The 23,133-nt window shown below is 40.0% G+C and overlaps 1 protein-coding gene across 1 annotated transcript; it reads left to right on the forward strand.

Moving 5' to 3' along the window:
* The first annotated feature begins 1,904 nt into the window (after positions 1–1,904).
* Positions 1,905–22,385, forward strand: MCIDAS (multiciliate differentiation and DNA synthesis associated cell cycle protein). The gene is made up of 7 exons (XM_070736374.1): positions 1,905–2,166; positions 3,061–3,139; positions 3,683–3,768; positions 9,883–9,955; positions 12,768–12,964; positions 15,869–15,979; positions 19,801–22,385. The coding sequence occupies exons 1-7, from the start codon at positions 2,047–2,049 to the stop codon at positions 20,221–20,223; spliced, it is 1,089 nt and encodes a 362-aa protein (XP_070592475.1). The 5' UTR covers positions 1,905–2,046; the 3' UTR covers positions 20,224–22,385.
* The last annotated feature ends 748 nt before the right edge of the window (positions 22,386–23,133 follow it).

Raw genomic sequence — 23,133 nt, forward strand, 5'->3', positions numbered from 1 at the left:
ATAGAATAGAATTTTTTTATTGGCCAAGTGTGATTGGACACACAAAGAATTTGTCTTGGTGCATATGCTCTCAGCGTACATAAAAGAAAAAGATACATTTGTCAAGAATCATGTGGTACAACACTTAATGATTGTCATAGGGGTCAAATAAGCAATGAAGAAACAATCAATATTAATACAAATCTTAGGATACAAGCAACAAGTTACAGTCATACAGTCCTAAGTAGGAGGAAAAGGATGATAGGAATGATGAGAAAAACTAGTAGAAATAGAAGTGCAGATTTAGTAAAAAGTCTGACAGTGTTGAGGGAAGATATGAAGAAGAAATAAAAATCTGTCACTAAACTCCTTGAAATATAATGGTTTTCCACAGTACCATCACAGGATCCTTACTCTATATCACAGTGATGATGAAGCTATGGCTCGCCTGCCACAAGTGGCACACAGAGCCATATCAATGGGCATGTGAGCTCCACTGATGTTCAAGTTGGGAAACAGGAATTTTCTGGCCTCTGGAGGGCCTCAGGGTGGGGGACGTGGAAAGCCATTTTCGCCCTCCCCAGGCTCCTAGAAAGACTCTGAAACCTAGGGAGAGCAAAAAACAGGTGTGCCATTGGATGTGTGTGTCACACGTGCATGCATTGAGGGACACATGGAATTGTGACATGACCCCTCCACTTCCCCCCTTTTTGGCACAATAAAGGTTTGCCATCACTGCCCTATCACAATTCCTGGAGTGAGGCATGGCCAAGATTAGGCAAGAGGGGCTACACACAATCCAAACAAACAAACAAACAAACAAACAAACAAACAAACAGATAAGTAAGTAAGAAAGAAAGAAAGAAAGAAAGAAAGAAAAAAGTGTGAGTGAGTGAGTAAATAGATAGATAGATAGATAGATAGATAGATAGATAGATAGATAGATAGATAGATAGATAGATAGTGTGTTATGGAGGCTTTTACCTTCTTTCAGCAAACTAGGTCATGGTTGTCCCAAAGGTGCTTTTTCAAGAGACAAAGAGGCAACTGGTTTTCCTTTGAAGACCTTTCGCTTCTCACCCAAGAAGCTTCTTCAGTAGCCTGTTGAAAAAGCACCTTTGGGACAACCAGGCTCTGGATGAGTGAGAATCTCCTTAGACATTCTGACAGAAAAGTTTCCTCCTTCTAAGTTACTTTTAAAATCGCATCATCTGAATGTTTAACATGGGCATCTAATTAAGATGCTTGGAATCACTTTCCATGGGAATAGGACGGGGCTGTTGTCCAGAGAGCCAAAATAAAATAAAATAAGTAAAATAAAATAAAATAAATAAAATGAAATAATATAAAATAATTACGACTATGGGTAATTGATAGACTGGATTTTATCATGGATTTTATCTGTTATTTATCATTTTGTCCTACAACTTTTGGTTGAATATTTACTACCGGTAAGTGTTTTTATTTGTTTTGGTCTATGACTGTAATAATAAATTTGATTTGAAATAAAATAAAATGAAAATAAAATAAAAATGAAATGAAATAAAATAAAATAAAAATAAAATAAAATAAAAGTAATAACAACAACAACAACAACAACAACAACAACAACAACATAAAAATTGCTCTCTGCCTATGTTCAGAGACAGGGACCAATCGAGAAGTCTAGGTTTGGATCGTCCTTTGTCCTCGATGGGGCTGAGGTAAATTAAGACAAAGGGCTCCAAGCCGCGCTGGTCGGTTGGCCGGGGCGCCAAGAGGCAGAGAAAGGGCGCAATTTCGTCGGTCTACTCCGAGCCGAAGCAGCAGCGGTGCCGCCGATGCAGCCTTAATCTCCGGGCGGAGCGGGGAAAGAGGAGGGACGGCTGGTCGAGGCTGGGCTCCCTTGTTGCCAGGCTGGTGTGTGCCAAGGTAAAGGCGCCACCTCTGGCGCTCAAACCGCAGCCGGCCCACCTCCCCCCACCCGGGCTCTCTCTTCCCAAGAGGGAGAAAACTGGGCTGCCCGACAGCGGCCAGACCGCTCCAGCCAACCGATCGGGCGGCGCGTTTCTGGGGCGGCGAGTCGCGATGCAAAAACGCGACGGCGGAGCCGGCGGCGTCAGGCAAGCCTGTGGCAGCCTCTGTCCCAACAGGGTGCAGGATTTGGCCGGCAGGTTGAGCAAAAAGACGGGCAAAGTAGAGAGAAAGGTGCGTTGCTGGAGGCAGACCTCGCGGACAGCCAGAAACGTTGCTCGCTCCCTCTAGGACGGGAGACAGCGTCGCCCAGCGGTTAAACCAGAGGACATGGTTTGGACCACACAAACCGAGGATTTCTTTCGTTCTATCCCTAGAAGATGGGGACTGATAAGGAAGAAAGGCATGTGCAGAGTTGCTTGCCTTCTAAAGCCGTCGTATATTGGGGGAGAATGTTAAAGGGAGAAATTCAAGCTCCAGTACCTTCTGTTATTTTACATACATCTACCTCTACCTCTGCCTCTCTATCTCTATCTCTACATGTCTATGTCTATGTCACTCATTCATATATATACATATGTTACATAATTTGCTGATAACTGAAAAGTGTGTGTGTATTCTATATATATACTGTAATGTCTATAATATATATTCTATATAATTTATACTATATTATAATATATACTATAATATATGCTATATACAGTATTATATACTATATATATAATACATACATACATATATATATTTATATATATAATACACATGCTGTATATCATACACATATATATATGTCTACCAGTATATCATTTATATATGTGTGTGTGTGTGTATACACACACACACACACACATATATTTGAATGAGTAAAGTAACAGAAAACACATACACACATATACAAACACACTGTATCATACATATACCTATATGATATAAGCTATATGATATTGTGTGTGTGTGTGTGTGCTTTAAAAAGGTAAAAATGCACTTGCACATTACAAACTCAATCAAATGTCAAGCTTTGCTGCGCTGAGACCAGTCAGCCCAGCCTGAGAAGTAAGAGACGCTGGGTTCCCTGTGGCTGCCTGAAAATTTTTAATGTTTTTGTTTGCAACTCTTTGCCCGAAGGTGCCACGGAAGATCCTGCATCCCAGAAGCTGCCCCATAATTATTCATAACGACCCATCCCCGGACTCAATAGAGGCTGGTAAGTTCAGTTTTGCAATCTTTCTTTTACAGGCACTGTTCTCTCTCTCTCCCCCCCCCCTCCCTCTCCCCCTCCCTCCCTTTCCCCCCCCCTCCCTCCCTCCCCTCCCCCCTCCCTCCCCCCCCTCCCTCCCTCTCTCACTCCCTTTCTCTCCCCCTCCCTCCCTCTCCCCCTCCTCCCTCTCCCTCCCTCTCCCCCTTCCCTCCCTCTCTCCCTCCCTCCCTCCCTCCCCCTCTCTCTGTCACAAACACACACACTCATATCAACGATCCTTCTAGACACCTTTCTATTAACACACTCATCACAGTTGCAGTTTTCGCCACCTGTATCTTTTTTTTAAAAAGCCCAGCTTTTGAGGCTGATTATTGGAATAAATAATCCAGGCGCTTCTTTAGTTTAATCATCTGCTATAATAGCAAAACAAACAAACAACCACGATTCGCCGAATGTCAGCCTAGCTTTCCTTGCACGCTGCCTCTTGTCCACGTCTGTCAGCCTTTAAAGTTTAGTTTCCAACGATTGCTCTGTGGTTTCCCCTTTTAGCCTTTGCTACCATCGATTGGCAAGATTTAGCGGACTGCACCTCAGCCTTTCAGCAGGAAGCTTCTACAGACGTCGCTCTTCATCAGGTAAAGCGAGAGTCCTTCGCCCACCGATTTTAGATGATAGGTAGATAGGTAGATAGGTAGATAGGTAGATAGGTAGATAGGTAGATAGGTAGATAGGTAGATAGGTAGATAGGTAGATAGGTAGATAGGTAGATAGGTAGATAGGTAGATAGGTAGATAGGTAGATAGAATTCTTTATTGGCTAAATGTGATTGGACACACCAGGAATTTGTCTTGGTGCACATGCTCTCAGTCTACATAAAAGAAAAAGATACATTTGTCAAGAATCATGTGGTACAACACTTAATGATTGTTTTATAATGGCTATTTTAGGTTATATTAGGGTGAGGATATTTCCCTCGTTGGGATTTGCATTGGGATAGCCCAGAAGTGGGGTCCCACAGTGCCTTGCAGAATGCCAAACACTCAGGCGCTTGGGATTCATTCCCACTAGGGAAAGCGACCTCCCATTAACCTGCACGGATTTATTTAGAAATCTGGACCTCATCTTCCTTATGAATCCGCTAGGTGACAGCAGATAGCCGACTTTGGCCCCTTTCCAAAACAAAGCGGTATTGGTGATAGGGGGGGGGGTCTCTTTCATCCAGATTTAACAAATTAACAGAATTGGAAGGGACCTTGTGTCAGAAATAAGTTCATTTTTGAAGGTAATATCACAATGCAAGTAAATGGTTTGTAACCATGGGAGAGGCTGATGTAAGCCATAATCAGCATGTAATCATGGGTTTGCTAATTGTGCTGCAACCTGATTGGCTGTATCTTATATAGTATTATTTATTATTATTATTATTATTATTATTATTATTATTATTATTAATTAGATTTGTATGCCGCCCCTCTCCGTAGACTTGGGGCGGCTCACAACAATAAGAAGGAACACCCTTGCCTGGGTGTGGTTTGATACAAAGTGGGTTGAAGTTTAGTGGTTAGTGCTTAGTGGTTGCAGTGGTGGATATTATAAGAGTTATATAAAAGTATTGTATGATAGTTTATTTAGAGAAGCCGCTTGATAAAAGAGAAGTAAAATATATTTTTACAAGAAAGCCTGCTGCTGTGTTTCATTGAAGACTTCAATTAGATATTGTGGTTAACTGTGGCTACTTGTTGGGTTAACTTCTCTGTGTGTGCAAAACTCTCTCTGCCCAACAGGTTATGGGCCACACCTTGCAGGTCTTGTAGTCCAACCCCTTGCCCAACCCTCTACTTAGGATCAAACTCACAGCCTCCTGATTGTGAGGCAAGAGCTCCACCACTAGGCCACAGATCCATGGTCATGGTTGTCCCAAAGATGCTTTTTGAAGAGGCAACTGAGACTTTCTGCTTTTTCTTTGAAGACTTTTCGCTTCTCATCAAAAAAACTTCTCATCCAAGAAGCGGAGCTGAGGAAGCTTCTTGGATGATAAGCAAAAACAACAACCAGAAAGGCTGGTTGCCTTTTGACTTACCCCAAAAGTCTGGAGTTGAGATTACGTCAAAGGAGACCTTAGATTTTTTTTTTTAAAAAAAAATCTTATTCTTGCTGCTGAAGCACAAAACAGCCTTTATTTCCAACTATTGAAAATGGAAAGTAGTACAAATTCAGAAGGATTTAGGATGCCACATAAGTCATATCTCACACATATTTTATTTATTTATTTATTTATTTATTATTTAGATTTGTACGCCGCCCCTCTCCGCAGACTCGGGGCGGCTCACAACAAGTGAAAAAACAATCTACAACAAATCTAAATTACTGTTTAAAAATATTTAAAAGACCCCATATTCTAAACACACATACATACAAACATACCATTCATAAATTGTATCTGCCCAGGGGAGATGTCTCAGTTCCCCCATGCCTGACGACAGAGGTGGGTCTTAAGGAGTTTACGAAAGGCAAGGAGAGTAGGGGCAGTTCTAATCTCCGGGGGGAGTTGATTCCAGAGGGCTGGGGCCGCCACAGAGAAGGCTCTTCCAACCGACATTGTTTAGTTGACGGGACCCGGAGAAGGCCCACTCTGTGGGACCTAATCGGTCGCTGGGATTCGTGCGGCAGCAGGCGGTCTCGGAGATATTCTGGTCCAGTGCCATGAAGGGCTTTAAAGGTCATAACCAACACTTTGAATTGTGAATTACATATGTCAGATAGTAATTTCTAAAAAATTAGAAATGGAGATGCTTCAGTGCACATGCAAAGAATTTTTTTCTTTGTTGTCATGATGAAGGGATACTATAGAAAGCTTCCATTGCTTGTTGGTGTTTTCTCCGAAAAGATGTATTGAAAGGATCAGCCCAAGGATCAGCATACACACTTTGGAGTGAGGGTGGGGGATGATTTTAGAAAATGGAGTGGAAGATAAACTACTATCATTTTACTTCATAGATTCATAACAGATTTATAACATACCTTTAACCTTAGACTGTCTACAGTCAACCTCACCCCATTCCTAAGAGGGCATGAATAAGTGCACCATTGTGCCAACCATCCCTGTCTTACTGTCCTATTGTCCAAATTTATCTGTACTTGTTTTGCTTATGTTTATGTTCATACCAATACCTGCTATCTTTTACATGTTTTGACACCAATGAATGAATGAATCAATCAATCAATCATAATGTAGTCTGCTTGATTTTGGTTTGCATGTCGTGTGAACACAGCCAACATGGTTTAAAAACTAGAATTCATGGCTTTAGAATCATGGGTCCCCAAACTTTGCAACTTCAAGACTTATAGACTTCAACTTCCAGAATTGAAATCCACAAGTCTTAAAGTTGCAAAGTTCGAAGACCTCTGCTTTAAATATTACACTGTGGCTTTAACACTTGGGGTACAAACTAGATAATCATGGATAATTCAATAAATCATAGGTTACTGTGTGTACTGTGTGTGAGAGGCATTTCATTTGGACTGCAATTCTATACACGATTCCTGAAAGTGAGATCCACTGTACAGTACTAAGTTTCCTTTTAAATAGCTGCATTCTAAAACATGTTATTGAACTTTAGAAATGTTCTGCCATAATATGTTATGAAGTTAATGGAAGGGAATCCTCAGGATTTACTCTATGGGAAAAGAATTGTATGGATTGGATTGCAGTCTTAGACGAGAATAAATTTAATTCTTAGGTCAATGATGATACCCAATAAGAAATTGGTACTTTGAATCTTCACCACAACCAGAATTAATCAAATTAGAAAATAAAATGGCAAGGAGGATCCTTAGCGCGGATGTTAAGTTGCAAGTTTGCTTTCTTTCCATTTCATTTATTTTATAAGTTGCAATTTTATAAAGTGGCAGATTAATCTGATGCAGTACGTACCAAGGACAGTGTTCATGTGACCCAATGGGCACAATCTAGTCAGCCAACCAAGGCCACTGGAAAGGGAAACTTGCACAGATTCGCTTGCTTTCAGCATCAGAGAAATGCCCTGGTTGGAAGAATGTGATTGGCTCGTGCAATATAGCCAATTAGAATCCCGATATGGCACATAGGGAGAAGCATCGCCCGTGATGGTAGCACCTAATACATAAAATCCACAGGGGTGAGGGATCAAACTTTCCCCCGAAAGAAAACCAGTGTGTCATAGAGAATACCTCAATAAGTAATCCTTTGCCCTTGAAGCCCATGACAATCCAACATCATTCTTTTCCTTTGGTAGTATTTTAGTGTGAGCTTGTTCCCTTCGCTGTCTGGGGTGGCCAGTGGATTTGTAGTTGCGCATTAAGATGTTTATTATGCGTGGGAAGAAAACATCAGAAGCGATGGGTTGTTCCCGGTTTGGCCCTATTCTGCGAACCAGTAGCAGCGAGGAGGGAGGGCGCCCACGCGCCCAGGAGGCTTCTGCGCATGTGCAGAATTGTTTGTTTATCTGTCTGTCTGTCTGTCTGTCTGTCTGTCTGTCTGTCTGTCTGTCTGTCTGTCTGTATCTATCTATCTATCTATCTATCTATCTATCTATCTATCTATCTATCTATCTTTCTAATTGTTTTTAATATTGTAGTACTAATTGGATTATATTACTGTTCTTTTTTATATATGCTGTGAGCCGCCACTATCTATCTACCTATCTACCTATCTACCTATCTACCTATCTACCTATCTACCTATCTACCTATCTACCTATCTACCTATCTACCTATCTACCTATCTACCTATCTACCTATCTACCTATCTACCTATCTACCTATCTACCTATCTACCTATCTACCTATCTACCTATCTACCTATCCATTTATTTTGACTTCTATGCTGCCCAATCCCAAAAGACTCAGGGCAGTTCACAACCATGTAAAATTACAATGACAATAATAAAAAGAAGTCAAAGAAGAAACGAGCGATTACTAAAATCCTAATTAAAATGTAAAAAACGATTCAACAACATGTACTAATCTTTCATACCACATTCATATATATGGACAAGCTAGTGGATTGATCTAGGGCCCCCAGGTCTGCCAGCATAGCCAGGTCTTTGTGGCCTTATGAAAGGCCAGCAGGGTGGGGGCTGTATGGACCTCAGGGGGAGTTGATTCCATAAAGTCGGGGCGGCAACAGAGAAGGCCCTCCCAGGTGGTCCTGTCAACCTGCATTGTTTAGCTGATGGGACCTGGTGGAGGCCAACTGTGTGCTTTAATTGGTCTCTGGGAGGTATGTGGCAGGAGACGGGAGAGACAGGAGAGTTCTCAGGCATTAACACCCTTGAAAATGTCCAGAGATACTTCACCAGAAGAGCCCTTCATTCCCCCTCCCGTAACAGAATATCGTATGAAACTAGACTTACAATCCTGGGTTTAGAAAGCTTAGAACTAAGACGCCTTAAACATGATCTAAGTATTGCCCACAAGATTATATGCTGCAATGTCCTGCCTGTCAACGACTACTTCAGCTTCAACCACAACAACACAAGAGCACATAACAGATTCAAGCTCAATATTAACCGCTCAAAACTTGACTGTAAAAAATACGACTTTAGTAATAGAGTTGTTGAAGCGTGGAACTCATTACCGGACTCCGTAGTATCATCCCCTAACCCCCAACATTTTACCCTAAGACTGTCCACGGTTGACCTCTCCAGATTCCTAAGAGGTCAGTAAGGGGCGTGCATAAGTGCACTAGAGTGCCTTCCGACCCCTGTCCTATTGTCTCTCCTATATCCCATATATCTTCTCTTCTATCCCTATATGGCATCGGACCAGGATATCTGCGAGACCACCTTCTGCCACACGAATCCCAGCGACCAGTTAGGTCCCATAGAATTGGCCTTCTCCGGGTCCCGTCGACTAAACAATGTTGTTTGGCGGGACCCAGGGGAAGAGCCTTCTCTGTGGTGGCTCCGACCCTCTGGAACCAGCTCCCCCCAGAGATAAGGATTGCCCCCACCCTCCTTGCCTTTCGTAAACTTCTTAAAACCCACCTCTGCTGTCAGGCATGGGGGAATTGAGACATCTCCCCTTTGCCCATGTAGTTTTTGTGTATGATTCAATTGTGTGTTGTTTTTTATATATTGGGGTTTCTTTTTTTGGACTTTTAATCTAAAACTGTAACCTAGATTTTTAAATATTAGATTTGTTACTATGTATTGTTCTTCACCACTGTTGTGAGCCGCCCTGAGTCTGCGGAGAGAGGTGGCATATAAATCCAATAAATCTAATCTAATCTAATCTAATCTAATCTAATCTAATCTAATCTAATCTAATCTAATCTAATCTAATCTAATCTAATCTAATCTAATCTAATCTAATCTAATCTAATCTAATCTAATCTAATCTAATCTAATCCAATCCAATCCAATCCAATCCAATCCAATCCAATCCAATCCAATCCAATCCAATCCAATCCAATCTATATCTTTCTTCTATTCTCTCATTGATTATTTTATCCTATACTCTCTCTTCTATTCTTTCTCTAATTCTATTTCCTCGAAGGTGTCCTCTATTACCTTCATTGTGTATTATTGTGTATTGGACATAATGAAAAAATAAAAAAAAATAAAACTTCCGTGAGCATGAATCAGAAGCAATGGGTTTTAGAACCCACTACTGGTCAGAAAGCGTTTTGAGAGAGAAGTTTCCCTAATAGGAAAATTTTCTTTTATATTTTTCAGATCCCTTATACTTGTTTCTTTTATACTTTTCAGAGCCCTTCCTTGCAACCCGAGGATGACTTTGACTTCCAGGAGTTTCGAGATGCCGTGGATAACTTCTTATCTGGCAAGTATGCAGAGGGTTTAATTAACATTTCATGTAGGCAATGAAATCTTTCTATGAATTTCGCAATATTATTATAGTGTTGTGTGATATGTAGGAATTGTATTCGTATTGAAAGTAACTTTTACATACAAAGTGATATATGTCTTTGAAACTTGATAGATTGTACATATTTAAATATCAGGTATGGATGGTATTTGTCATTAGGTAAAACTTTATGGAAATGTTTAACCAGAAAAGTTGCACTATGTCCAATGTTTTTAATTATTTCTTAAATTAAAAAAACTATTTTTAAAAAAGAAAAGAAATCTTTCTATGAACTTCTTTGATGGGCTGCCTACCACTTGGTTAAATAATTTATTTCAGTTATTGACTGTGCATTGTATATGCCATGTATGTTTATTTGGGTGTCAATCCACCTTGCATTCTATTTGGCCTTGCTTATTTATTATTTTTATTTGCCATATTTATATGGCCGCCCAGTCTACAAAATAGAATTCTGGATGGCAACAATAAAAAAAACCCATAAAACCATATTGAAAAGAACACCCCACAATTATGCATGCATACTTTACAATAGGCTCTACTGGGCACAGTGGAACTTGCTCACATGACCCATGACCCTACATGGTATCAGACCAGAATACCTACGGGACCGCCTTCTGATGCACGAGTCGCAGCGGCTGATTAGGTCCCACAAAGTTGGCCTTCTCCGGGTCCTGTCATCTAAACAATGTCGTCTGGTGGGACACAGGGGAAGAGCCTTCTCTGTGGCAGCCCCGGCCCTCTGGAATCAGCTCCCCTCGGAGATTCAAATTGCCCCCACCCTCCCCGTCTTCCACAAGATGTTAAAGACTCACTTATGTCGCCAGGCATGGAGGGACTGATTTCCCCCCCTCTGCTTACTATAGCAATTGAGAATGGTATGATTGTGTAGTATTGGTTGTTTTTTTTTAATATTAAGGGTTTTTAATTCTAGCTTTTACTAATATTAGATTTGTACCACTGTTTATTGTATTTTATTATTGTTGTGAGCCACCCCAGGTCCTCGGAGAGGGGCGGCATACAAATCTAATATATTACTATTATTATTATTATTATTATTATTATTATTATTATTATTATAATAATAATATCATGGCCAAAATTCCTAAATTTAGGGAAACTTGCTTTAAATTAAGCTTTCTTAATCTGATGCCCTCTAATGGCAAAACCCTGAAATGTTTAGGATAATCTTTCCCCGTATAATCTAATTCGCTGACTGGGGAATTCTGGGTGTTGAAGTCCAGATATCTTCAAGTTGCCAAGGTTGGGAAACACTGATCTAATTGTCCTTTTGACTTTTGACTCCACTGTGGATGAAAATCAAGTTCTACTGGCAGGGGTTGGAGGAGGGTAAAAAGGTGGCTGCAGCCATGTGATCAAAGCCCTGACATTTTTAGGTGAGTTTCATGTGCAACACATATAAAAGGGGAAGCGTTGTGGGTGGTTGGACAAATACCGGTAGTTGTGGCTGCCAGTCTTTTGCTTGTTTGTTTGTTACCCTTTCTGCAGACACTCATGTCTACAGGTCAGTAGTAGGTTCTTATCAGAATGGTAAAGGATGCCACACTGGTACCAAAATTGAGCTGCGTGCACAGCTTTGGGTATCTTGCATATGCGTGCATACATCTCACTGTGTTTTTGCTTCTGCGCATGCGTAGGAAGCAAAATCTCATTAGGGGACGTCCGTGCGCATGCAACTTTGGTGATTTTTTTTCCGTGTATGTGTTTCTGCACATGCACAGAAGCAAAAGAAATCACCGAAATCTCACTCGCACATGTGCAGAAGCAAAACCACTCTGGGATGTGCACAAACACACATGCAAGATACCTGAACCTGAGAGCACAGTGCACCGGTAGCGGCAGTAAAAGCAATCCACCCTGCTACAGGTTATACTCAACTTACAACCATTTGTTTAGTGACAGTTCAAAGTTACAACGGCACTGAAAAAAGGGATTTATGACAGTTCATACTTTATTTATTTATTTATTTATTTAATTTATTTATTTATTGGATTTGTATGCCGCCCCTCTCCGTAGACTCGGGGCGGCTAACAACAATAATAAAAACAGCATGTAAATCCAATACTAAAACAACTAAAAACCCCTTATTTTAAAACCAATCATTTACCAATACTTACCACCATTGCAGAATCCCCTTGGTCATGTGATCAAAATTCAGATGCTTGGCAACAGGCGCGTATTTATTTATGACGGTTGCAGTGTCCAAGGCTCATGTGATCATCTTTTGTGACCTTCTGACAGGCAAAGTCAATGGAGAAACCGGACTCGGAGAAGAACCGTGTTACTAATTTAATAACTGCAATGATTCGCTTAACAACTGTGGCAAGAACAGTCATAAAATGGGGCAAAACCTACTTAACAATGGTTTTGCTTACCAATGGAAATCTTAGACTCAATTTTGGTCACAAGTTGAGAACTATCTGCCTTGGTAAGAGTTCTTTTTGAGCGAAGGAATTGAAACTGGAAAAAAAATCTGATAAAAAGCCAAATGGCAAAATAACTGCTTAATCGTGCTATAGCAGAATACACTTTAGCTTAATTTCAATGCTCATCTGCAAGACAACAGTTCAAACCTCTGGAAAGAACTGTCTGCAACCTGATGCTGCTTTTTGAGTTTCACCGACATTATTTCTGAGCTAGTTGCTCTGTGTGTAATTTAGCCTTAATTGCTCCCCAGCTACATTGTGCACACGCCAACAAGATAAATGGAGTCAACCAACTATATAGTTTTATTCCTATTCTTCTCCAGATCCTTCCCCACTGATGGCTCCTCTATTGGATTTTCAATTCCCTGTGGATAATGGAAGCCCCCCCAGTCCCTGCCTCCAGAAACCTGTTCAAATCGATCCGAACCTAGAGAGCGTCTCATCCACTGAGCAGTACTGGAAAGAATTGGCAGATCAAAATCAGAAGGCACTGGGGGATGCACTTGTGGAAAACAATCAGGTATGAAGAGTGAATGGCTATGGAAAGTAAGCTAGGCATTTACTTAACAGCAAGGTACAGAGGGGTGGACAAAAAAACAGAAACGCCTTGAAAAACCATCAAAATATCTTTTAATATGGTGTTGGTCCACCTTTTGCGGCAAATACAGCCTCAGTTCTCTGAGGTGTTGATTCATACAAATTGTGAATTGTTTCCAAAGGAATTTTAGCCCATTCTTCAGTTAAAGCACCCTCCAGTTCTTTTAGAGACGATGGTGGTGGAAATCGACTTCTTATTTGAATCTCTAAAATCGACCACAAATGCTCAATAATGTTGAGGTCTGGTGATTGTGGTGGCCAGATGAGATGCTGAACTTCATTAGAATGTTCCTTGTGCCATTCTTTAACACTTCTTGCTCTATGGATTGGTGTATTATCATCTTGAAAGATGGCATCCCCCTCTGGAAACAGTTGTTGAACCATAGGATGCATTGGGTCCTAAATAGTGATGGCTGTTAATTCTTCCATGAAGGGAAATCATTGGCCCGGCGGATTTCCAAGAAATAGCACCCCAAATCATCACTGAACCCCCACCATGTTTGAGTGTTGGGAGAAGGCAGTCTGGATGAAATGATTCTTTTGGCTGTCTCCAGACGTAAACATGGCCGGAGGTTGGAAAAAGGGTAAACGATTCCTCAGAGAAAATCACATTTTGCCACTGCACGAGGGACCATTTCTGGTGGTTTCTACACCACTCTAAACGCTTTGAAACATTGGTCTTTGAGAGCAGAGATTTTCTAATTGCAGCTCTTCCATGGAATCCAGATTTGTGAAGCTCCCTTCGAACAGTTTTTGTGCAAACTGGGTGCTGTATGTGTCTATTGAGCTCTGCAGTGATTTTAGGAGCTGCGGTCTTGCAATCCACTCTAACAATTTGCTTTAGAGTCCGACGGTCTCTCTCAGACAACTTCGACTTTCGACCAGACCTGTGCTTGGCTGAGGACGTTTTCCCTTCTCTTTTAAAAGCAGTAATTTCTTTTGAGACATTACCTGTTGAAACGTCAAACATTCGGGTACTTTCTGTTACACTAGTGCCTGCCATTCGAACACCAACAATTTGGACCCTTTGAAAGTCTGAGAGGTCTGCCATTTTTAGAAGGTTATAACTAATTTCCTTAAATTTCTGTAAAAAAAAGGTACTTTAAAAAAACATATCAAAGAACAGAATTTTTAAAAAACAAAAAAAGCCATTAAAATTTGTTGATTGATTTGAACATGTTCAAAAATTATGATGCCAAAAAGTCAAGTGTTTCCATTGTTTTCTCCACCCCCTGTATTTGAACAGTAATGCATTGAGCACTGCAGCAAGATGAATAATATAGAGCCATAAACACCCAGACGAAAAATAAATCCCGCTAACACTGAGATGGAAGCAAAGCATTTTCTCTATCTCGTTACTGCTGTCTAGTGGTGTGCAGATTTTGGTACCCCAAATATGGAAGCTATACTGTAATTAATAGGAAAAGAGCCACTCTGATGTAGTGGTTAAGGATCAGCTGAGAGACAGTGTCTCACCTTAGGCATAGCCAGCTGGGTGAGCTTCCTTGGGCCAGTCATTCTCTTTCAGTCCTTTAGAACAGTGATTTTCAACCTTTTTTGAGCCGCGGCACATTTTTTACATTTACGAAAGCCTGGGGCACATTGGGGGGGGGGGGCTAAAAAAAGTTTGGACAAAAAATTTATCTCTCTCTCTCTTCCTCCCCTTCGCTCTATTTCTTTCTCCCTCCTTCTTTCTCTCCCTTCCTTCATCTTTCTTTTTCTCTCTCCATCCCTCTTCCTTTCTCTTCCTTCCTTCCTCTTTTTTGCTCTCTTTCTCTCTCCCTCCCTCTATGTCTTTCTCTCTCTCTTCTTCTCCCCCTCTCTTTCTCTCTCTCTCTTGCTTTCTTTCTCTCTCTTGCTCTCTCTCTTTCTTTCTCTTGTTCTCTTTCTCTCTCTTGCTTTCTTTCCCTCTCTCTTGTTCTCTTTCTCTCTCTCTCTTTCTCTCTCTTGCTTTCTTTCTCTCTGAGCTTCACGGCACACCTGACCATGTCTCGCGGCACACTAGTGTGCCGCGGCACACTGGTTGAAAAACACTGCTTTAGGAGGAGGGAAGGGCAAATCATTTTGAAAACCTAAAACAATTACTAAGACAATAAAATGCATTGGTTTTAGCTGCCTATGATTTGTATGTTGTGGGCTAATCTTTTTTTTTAATTATTCTTTTATTTATTCTTTCTTTCATTCTTTCTTTCTTTTTTTCTTTCTTTTTATCAAACAATTATAGGATGGCAAATTGTATAAATAAAATATTAGAAAAGTAATGATAAAAAAGTAATGATAGAAGACAATAGAACAATAGGACAGGGATGGTAGGCACAAAGGTGCGCTTATGCACAGCCCTTACAGATCTCTTAGAAAGGGGGAGAGGTCAGTTGTAGATAATCTAAGATTAAAGGTTTTGGGGTTAGGAGTAGAAACCAGAGTCAGGTAATGCATTGTAGGCATTGATTACTCCATTGCTGAAGTTGTATTTTTTGCAGCCAAGTTTGGAGGGGTTGACATTTAGTTTAAACCTATTACGTGCAAGTAAATAAATAAACAAACAAACAAACAAACAAACAAATAAATAAATTTCAGTTACCGTATTTCTTTGATTTGTATGTTTTGGGCTAATCTTTTAATGTGCAGTTTAAAAATGGAGGTTAAAAACTTGAATTTAACTGCCATTCAATAAAATTAAGCAACGAACCACTTTAGTAGGATAAAGTTTTTGGGGAGAGGTGAGAGAGGGGAAGGGATAGATCACAAAGTTTGGTTGTTGTCAACATTTCTTTGACAAGATATTCCATGTTCTGGATTCCTACCTGACCATATTCATTCCCAACAGCTACAAGAGACATTGACCCAAAAGCAGGAAGAAATTGCTTCTCTGAAGGAGAGGAATATCCAGCTGAAAGAATTAGCCAGCCAAGCTAAACAACTAGCTTCTGTGTTAGATGTAAGTGCTGAAGTCTCTCGCAGTACTCATTTCTGTGCCACTTAACCAGTCATACTGCCATAAAGAAAAGTTATTTTTATGGTCAAAATAGTTTCACATAACTCATTAAAAAAACCTGGATTAAACCCCAGTATATTTTTCAAGAATACAATCAGAAATTAATTATGAACTATTATACTAAAGTTAATTTATGTCTGCTTTGTCTTTCTGATCAATTGAACTTTATTTTTGTTTAATCTCTTTTAATCAAGAAAAAAGTAGAAACAAAGCAACTTTGGAGACTGTTATCTGCCAGGAAAAAGGACATATTCTTTCTCTGTCACAGACTCTGCCTTCTGGACTAATCTCTCTTCAGAAGTTAGGATGACCTTGATCCTAGTGGCTTTTCATAAGGCCTTGAAGACCTAGTTATCTGTTCAGGTCTGGGCCTTCAAGTGTTTAAACGGTTCAATTTCCGGACTCCTATAATTATAGGATAGGATAGGATAGGATAAGATAGGATAGGATAGGATAGAATAGAATGGAATTCTTTATTGGCCAAGTATGATTGGTCATACAAGGAATTTGTCTGGTGCATATGCTCTCAGTGTACATAAAAGAAATATACACTTGTCAAGAATCATGAGTACAACACTTAATGATTTTCATAGGGGTCAAATAAGCAGTCAGGAAACAATATTAATATAAATCATAAGAATACAGCAACAAGTTACAGTCATACAGTCATAAGTGGGAGGAAATGGGTGATCGGAATGATGAGAAAAAACTAATAGTAATAGTAGTTCAGACTTAGTAAATAGTTTGAAAGTGGTGAGGAAATTGTTTAGCAGAGTGATGGCATTCAGGAAAAAAACTGTTCTTGTGTCTAGGTGTCTTGGTGTGCAGTGCTCTATAGTGTCTTTTTGAGGGTAGGAATTGAAACAATTTATGTCCAGGATGTGCAGGGTTGTAAATATTTTCACAGCCCTCTTTTTGACTTGTGCAGTATTCAGGTCCTCAATGGAAGGCAGGTTGGCAGTAATTGTTTATTTTTGTAGTTCTGATTATCCTCTGAAGTCTGTGTCTGTCTTGTTGGGTTGCAGAACCAAACCAGACAGTTTATAGAGGTGTAGATGACAGACTCAATGATTCCTCTGTAGAACTGAATCAGCAGATCCTCGGGCAATTTAAGCTTCCCAGTTGGCACAGAAAGAACATTCTTTGTTGTACTTTTTTGATGATTTTTTGATGCTAGGTGACCATTTTAGGTCTTGAGATAACAGAACCTAGAAATTTGAATGTCTCTACCACAAGGGAGTCACCTAGGAGCCGACCTCTGACCCCCCCACTAACACCGACTATGACCAACTGTCCCTCACTCCCAGCCCCTCCAGTCAGAGCAGAATGATACCTTGGTTGATGATATCGAAAGTTGCTGAGAGGTCAAGAAGCACCAGGATAGAGGAATGTTCCCTATCCCAGGCCTGCGACATACAACAGTGCGACCAAAGCAGTTGCAGTACTGTATCCAGGTCTGAAACCAGACTGCAGAGGGCCCAGATAATCAGCTTCATCCAAGGACACCATCTTCTCAACAGCCTTCTTTATAAAGGGAAGGTTGGAGACAGGACAATAGTTGTTTAGAACAGCTGGATCCAGGGAAGGCTTCTTGAGGAGGGGGCGCACAATTGCCTTCTTGCTAGGAGCCGGAAAGGACCCCTCCCTCAGAGAAGTATTGACAATTTCCTGGACCCAGCCCCATGTAGGAATGTATTTCCCCAGGAAGGAAAATGGGGAAAATAATCTGCTTACCAGATATTCATCTGGCTAGTATCCTTAGTCTGGTCATTATTTTATCCCCTGGTTAGGGCTTTTAAAAAAACCTTATTCAAAGAGAGTAACAATGAAAGAGCTAGCAAGCCAGTAAGAACTGGGAAAATCATTAGCACCTGGTTAGGGCTGGAAAGAAACATTTGAAGCAAGTTAGAGCAATGAAAAAAACCCTGCAAAGACTTAAGGCTTGGAAAATATTCTTTGCAAAGAGTAACAACAAAAGAGCTTGCAAGCGGGTAAGAGCTGGGAACATTGTTAGCACCTGGTTAGGGCTGGAAAGAAACATTCAGAACAAGTAGAGCAATAAAAAACCTACAAAGACAGGGTTTGGAAAACATTCTTGACAGAGAGTAACAATGAAAGAGCTTGCAAGCCATAAGAGCTGGGAACATTGTTAGCACCTGGTTAGGGCTGGAAAGAAAACATCTGGAGCACGTTAGAACAATGAAAAAAACCCTGCAAAAACTTAGGGCTTGGAAAACATTCTTGATAGAGAGTAACAATGAAAGAACCTGCAAGTTAAGAGCTGGGACCTAGTTAGGACTGGGGGGGAAAAGCTTCGAAAAAAGCTACATTCAGAGTATAAGATATTCCTGAATTTTCAGCCTCTTTTAGGGAGGAGACCTCACCTACGAAAAGATATTGACAAAATTGAACGGGTCCAAAGACGGGCTACAAGAATGGTGGAAGGTCTTAAGCATAAAACGTATCAGGAAAGACTTAATGAACTCAATCTGTATAGTCTGGAGGACAGAAGGAAAAGGGGGGACATGATCGAAACATTTAAATATGTCAAAGGGTTAAATAAGGTCCAGAAGGGAAGTGTTTTTAATAGGAAAGTGAACACAAGAACAAGGGGACACAATCTGAAGTTAGTTGGGGGAAAGATCAAAAGCAACATGAGAAAATATTATTTTACTGAAAGAGTAGTAGATCCTTGGAACAAACTTCCAGCAGACGTGGTAGATAAATCCACAGTAACTGAATATTAAACATGCCTGGGATAAACATATATCCATCCTAAGATAAAATACAGAAAATAGTATAAGGGCAGACTAGGTGGACCATGAGGTCTTTTTCTGCCGTCAGTCTTCTATGTTTCTTTTTTAAAAAAAAATTGTTATTATATTACAAATTTACAGATGTGAAGAAGGAAGAGTGAATACATCATAATGTCGACATGTAATATTAAATAAGCAATTATTTTCTTTGTCTCATATAATTGTTTTATGAAAATAAATTCTATCATTTCGACAAGGTAGACATAATCTATCATAACCTAAAAATAAATTTTAAACCTTCTGTCTAGATACTTTTACCTTCTGTCTCTTCCTTCACCCAAGCCCCCCCTTGAACTGCTTCTGACAGTTCTATCTTTCTTTAATTAGCGTTGTGCGGCGTATGGTGGCCGCGGTCTTTTCGATATTTTCCCTGATCTACCTTTTATCTAAGGTCCGTTTGGATTGAAGAAGGTGTCCAATCTGATAACGGTTTTCCAAATGTTGTATTTGATCAGAATCAATCTTTATCCTGTAAATTAGTCTATTTTAATTTAAGTTTTATCTCTTTTCTTTTTGTTACCAAATCGTAATTTCCCCCCCAGATTTCATAGTATCTTGAATCCTCTTTGTTTTTAAGTTTTTGGGTGAGTCTGTCCATTTCTGCACAATCGTATATTTTCTTAATAATTTCTCTTTCAGATGGTGTAGCCTCTTTTTTCCAGTTCTGTGCAATTGTGAGTCTCATGGCAGTAATTATGTGGAGGATCAGATAAAAGTGTAAAAGATCAAAAATGTAAAAAAGACTTTTATCAGTCTTCTATGTTTCTATGTTTCTATGTAAAAAGGTGTGTCTTATACTCTGAAAAATATGTTATGTACCAAATGAATTGTGTTCCGCTTGTTTTTAAGCGCATGATTGGTTTTAGCAATGTAGTCTGTTGGGGGATAAAATAGCAAGCACGATATGCAGCTAATGTCTTCCAACATTTGTTCCTTTAATTGTGGCAGAAATTGATGCTCCCTCAGAGCAAAGACAGCGCTGACCTTTCCCTCAGCTGTGGCCCTGGCAAGAGAAGCCTTGAACAGATATCCGTTCCTGAGCATGAGGAGGACATGGAAGTGAATGAAATCTTAAGGGAAATATCGGAGAAATGCAATGCAGCCTTGCAGTCCATTGATGACGACAGAGGCCCCAAGCGCCCTCGTGGAGAGAATGAAGCTGTCCACATGTATGGAGCTTTCCACGGGCTGGAGATGTGCAGCACTCATAGTTCCCTGGACTTAAGTGGCAGTGAATTTGAGGAAGGGGTGTCCTTCAAGACGTCCATCAAAGAGCACTGTAACATTAGGACACTGGCCTTCCCACAAGGCAATGCTTTTACTGTTAGGACAGCCACTGGGGGCTACAAGTTTAGGTGGGTCCCCAGCTGATCGAAGAGGGAAGCAATCAGCTAACTACACTTGCCAAAATCCTATTCATGCTCACTTATAAAGTGGTGTGGTGTGTTATAGATGGCTAACCGAAGTAAAGGAAAGTTCCTAGTATTTAAGCTAAAGAAAAGGATTTAGGGGTAGTGATTTCTGACAGTCTCAAAATGGGTGAACAGTGCAGTCAGGCGGTAGGGAAAGCAAGTAGGATGCTTGGCTGCATAGCTAGAGGTATAACAAGCAGGAAGAGGGAGATTATGATCCTGCTATATAGAATGCTGGTGAGACCACATTTGGAATACTGTGTTCAGTTCTGGAGACCTCACCTACAAAAAGATATTGACAAAATTGAACGGGTCCAAAGACGGGCTACAAGAATGGTGGAAGGTCTTAAGCATAAAACGTATCAGGAAAGACTTAAAGAACTCAATCTGTATAGTCTGGAGGACAGAAGGAAAAGGGGGGACATGATCGAAACATTTAAATATATTAAAGGGTTAAATAAGGTCCAGGAGGGAAGTGTTTTTAATAGGAAAGTGAACTCAAGAACAAGGGGACACAATCTGAAGTTAGTTGGGGGAAAGATCAAAAGCAACATGAGAAAATATTATTTTACTGAAACTTCCAGCAGACGTGGTAGATAAATCCACAGGAACTGAATTTAAACATGCCTGGGATAAACATATATAAGATAAAATACAGAAAATAGTATAAGGGCAGACTAGATGGACCATGAGGTCTTTTTCTGCCGTCAGACTTCTATGTTTCTATGGGAAAAAAATAACCCAAATCCTGCTAGAGTTGTCCATGCAGGAAGATCAAAAAAGTGGCCTTGGCTGAAACACTACTTTATTTTTATGCACTAAAAAGGGGTGGCATGTCAATTGTACGGAGACATACTATCCCCTCTCCCACTGCAAGGATATTTATGGTGGTATTCTATCACCTACCGGGTCTCAATACTTGAATTACGTAAACGATCCAAGGTCAAAACCAATTAGATATACTTCAGCAATGGCTAAATTTTTATTGCTGACTGGCACTGCCAGTCAAAGTTGGCTTTAGTAGCATAGTTTTGTTTGATGGTGTTGGATTGCTCCTACGTAGCTTCTGCTCCAGTAATCTCACACTACTAACCAGAACATACAAAACTTTTACCAGACCAATACTTGAATACAGCTCATCTGTCTGGAACCCATACTGCATTTCGGACATAAACATACTAGAAAATGTCCAGAGATACTTTACTAAAAGAGTCCTCCACTCGCCACAGAATACCCTACGCAACTAGACTTACAATCCTAGGTTTAGAAAACTTAGAACTACATTGCTTTAAACACGACCTGAGCACAGCCCATAAAATCATCTGCTACAACATCCTTCCTGTCAACTGTTACTTCAGCTTCAACTGCAACAGCACACAAGCATACAACAGATACAAACCTAAAGTAAAATGCTCTAAACTCGATTGCAGGAAATACGACTTTAATAACTGAGTAATTGATGCATGCCCTACCAGACTCCGTAGTATCATCACCTAACCCCCAAAACTTTACTTTTAGACTATCCATTGTTGACCTCTCCCGATTCCTAAGAGGTCAGTAAGGAGCGTACATAAGTGCACTAGAGTGCTTTTCATCCCTTGTCCTAATGTTTCTCTCTTACTAGTATCATGTACATAATTATTGTCAATTTTGGTAAACCACCAATACGTACTTGACAAAACAAACAGACAAACAAACAAATAAATAAATAAACACTTGAGAAGAGTAATTTCTTTTAAAGCTGCATCTCATGTCTTCTATCTAGAGTAGCTCTTCTCTTCCCATTGCTTTTTGCTGTTTTTTCTTTCTCTTTACCTTACAGATGCGTGGGGATTTATTCCTCCTATTGCTTCATCAGATTGTGTCCCTAAAAGCATCAAACAATTCCAGTGCAAGATATTCTTTTTCTAGGAAGGCCTCCTGATTTTGCACAAGTCTCTCGCAGAATAGATAGGTATATTTAGGTTTATTGACTGAAATACTTTTAAGGCTAATTTGTAGAGTGAGCTGCCAAATCTATGTTGTATCTTTGCCGAGTTTCGAGTGAAGCATCCGTCCACTATTTGATGATTAAGTAGCTTCACAAATCCAATCAATAAATCCCTTTGTTGTGACAAGAAATGCAGTAGTTGCTTGCTGATTTTGATGGTCTTCTCTGCACACATGTGCATGTGCACAAAAAAGCATAAATGTAAGAAGTAGCTGGGCAAAGTTGAACGGTCCATCTCAAGATTTGAATGCCTTCCTTGATGGTGATTGGCATCAAGGTAGATTTACAAAACAAGCAACACCTCCTTACATAATTTCAGGTAGTGTATGATAATCCATTCCATAGCACATTTTTCAATCCCACACTATAGAAATATTTGCTGTACACAACTCTTGTTTTCTTCAAAGGCTACTTGAATGGACCCAACATTTTCTCCTGATAGGGAGAATATCTTTTTTCAAGTAATCATCTCTCTGTTTATCCAGGTTACAATGTTCATAGGTTTGACTCGGGAGAGAGAGATTTTCATGAAAATTACCTATGAAGGTAAATTAATGAAATTTTCAACTGGATAATGAGAAAAGTGTGACATTATGTATAGGGGGAAAAACCAGAAATCTTGGCAGTTGTTGAAGTTGTTGTTGTTGTTGACTCTGCCAGAAGTTCTAGGTAGGTTTATTGATTCAAACAGTCTAGATTAACCATCATCATCATCCCACTATTGCCTTAAATCTTTAAAGGAAGATTTCCAGTTACACAAAAATATAGCTCAAGATTAGAACTTTTCCAGGCTAAGATTCTGCTTTTAAATTGAATTTTCCTAACTTAGTTCTTAAATTGAATTCCTAAAAGTTACAAAACAATGTTGCACCTATACAC

The sequence above is a fragment of the Erythrolamprus reginae genome, chromosome 2, assembly GCF_031021105.1.
Source record: "Erythrolamprus reginae isolate rEryReg1 chromosome 2, rEryReg1.hap1, whole genome shotgun sequence".
NCBI lineage: Eukaryota > Metazoa > Chordata > Lepidosauria > Squamata > Dipsadidae > Erythrolamprus > Erythrolamprus reginae.

What these genes read in the sequence shown, in the direction of transcription:
- MCIDAS (XM_070736374.1), top strand. Translation starts at nt 2,047, where the DNA reads ATGCAAAAACGCGACGGCGGAGCCGGCGGCGTCAGGCAAGCCTGTGGC. An exon ending in CGTGGATAACTTCTTATCTG is followed by an intron (nt 9,956 to 12,767) that starts GCAAGTATGCAG and finishes ATTCTTCTCCAG; the next exon opens with ATCCTTCCCCACTGATGGCT. An exon ending in CACTTGTGGAAAACAATCAG is followed by an intron (nt 12,965 to 15,868) that starts GTATGAAGAGTG and finishes CATTCCCAACAG; the next exon opens with CTACAAGAGACATTGACCCA.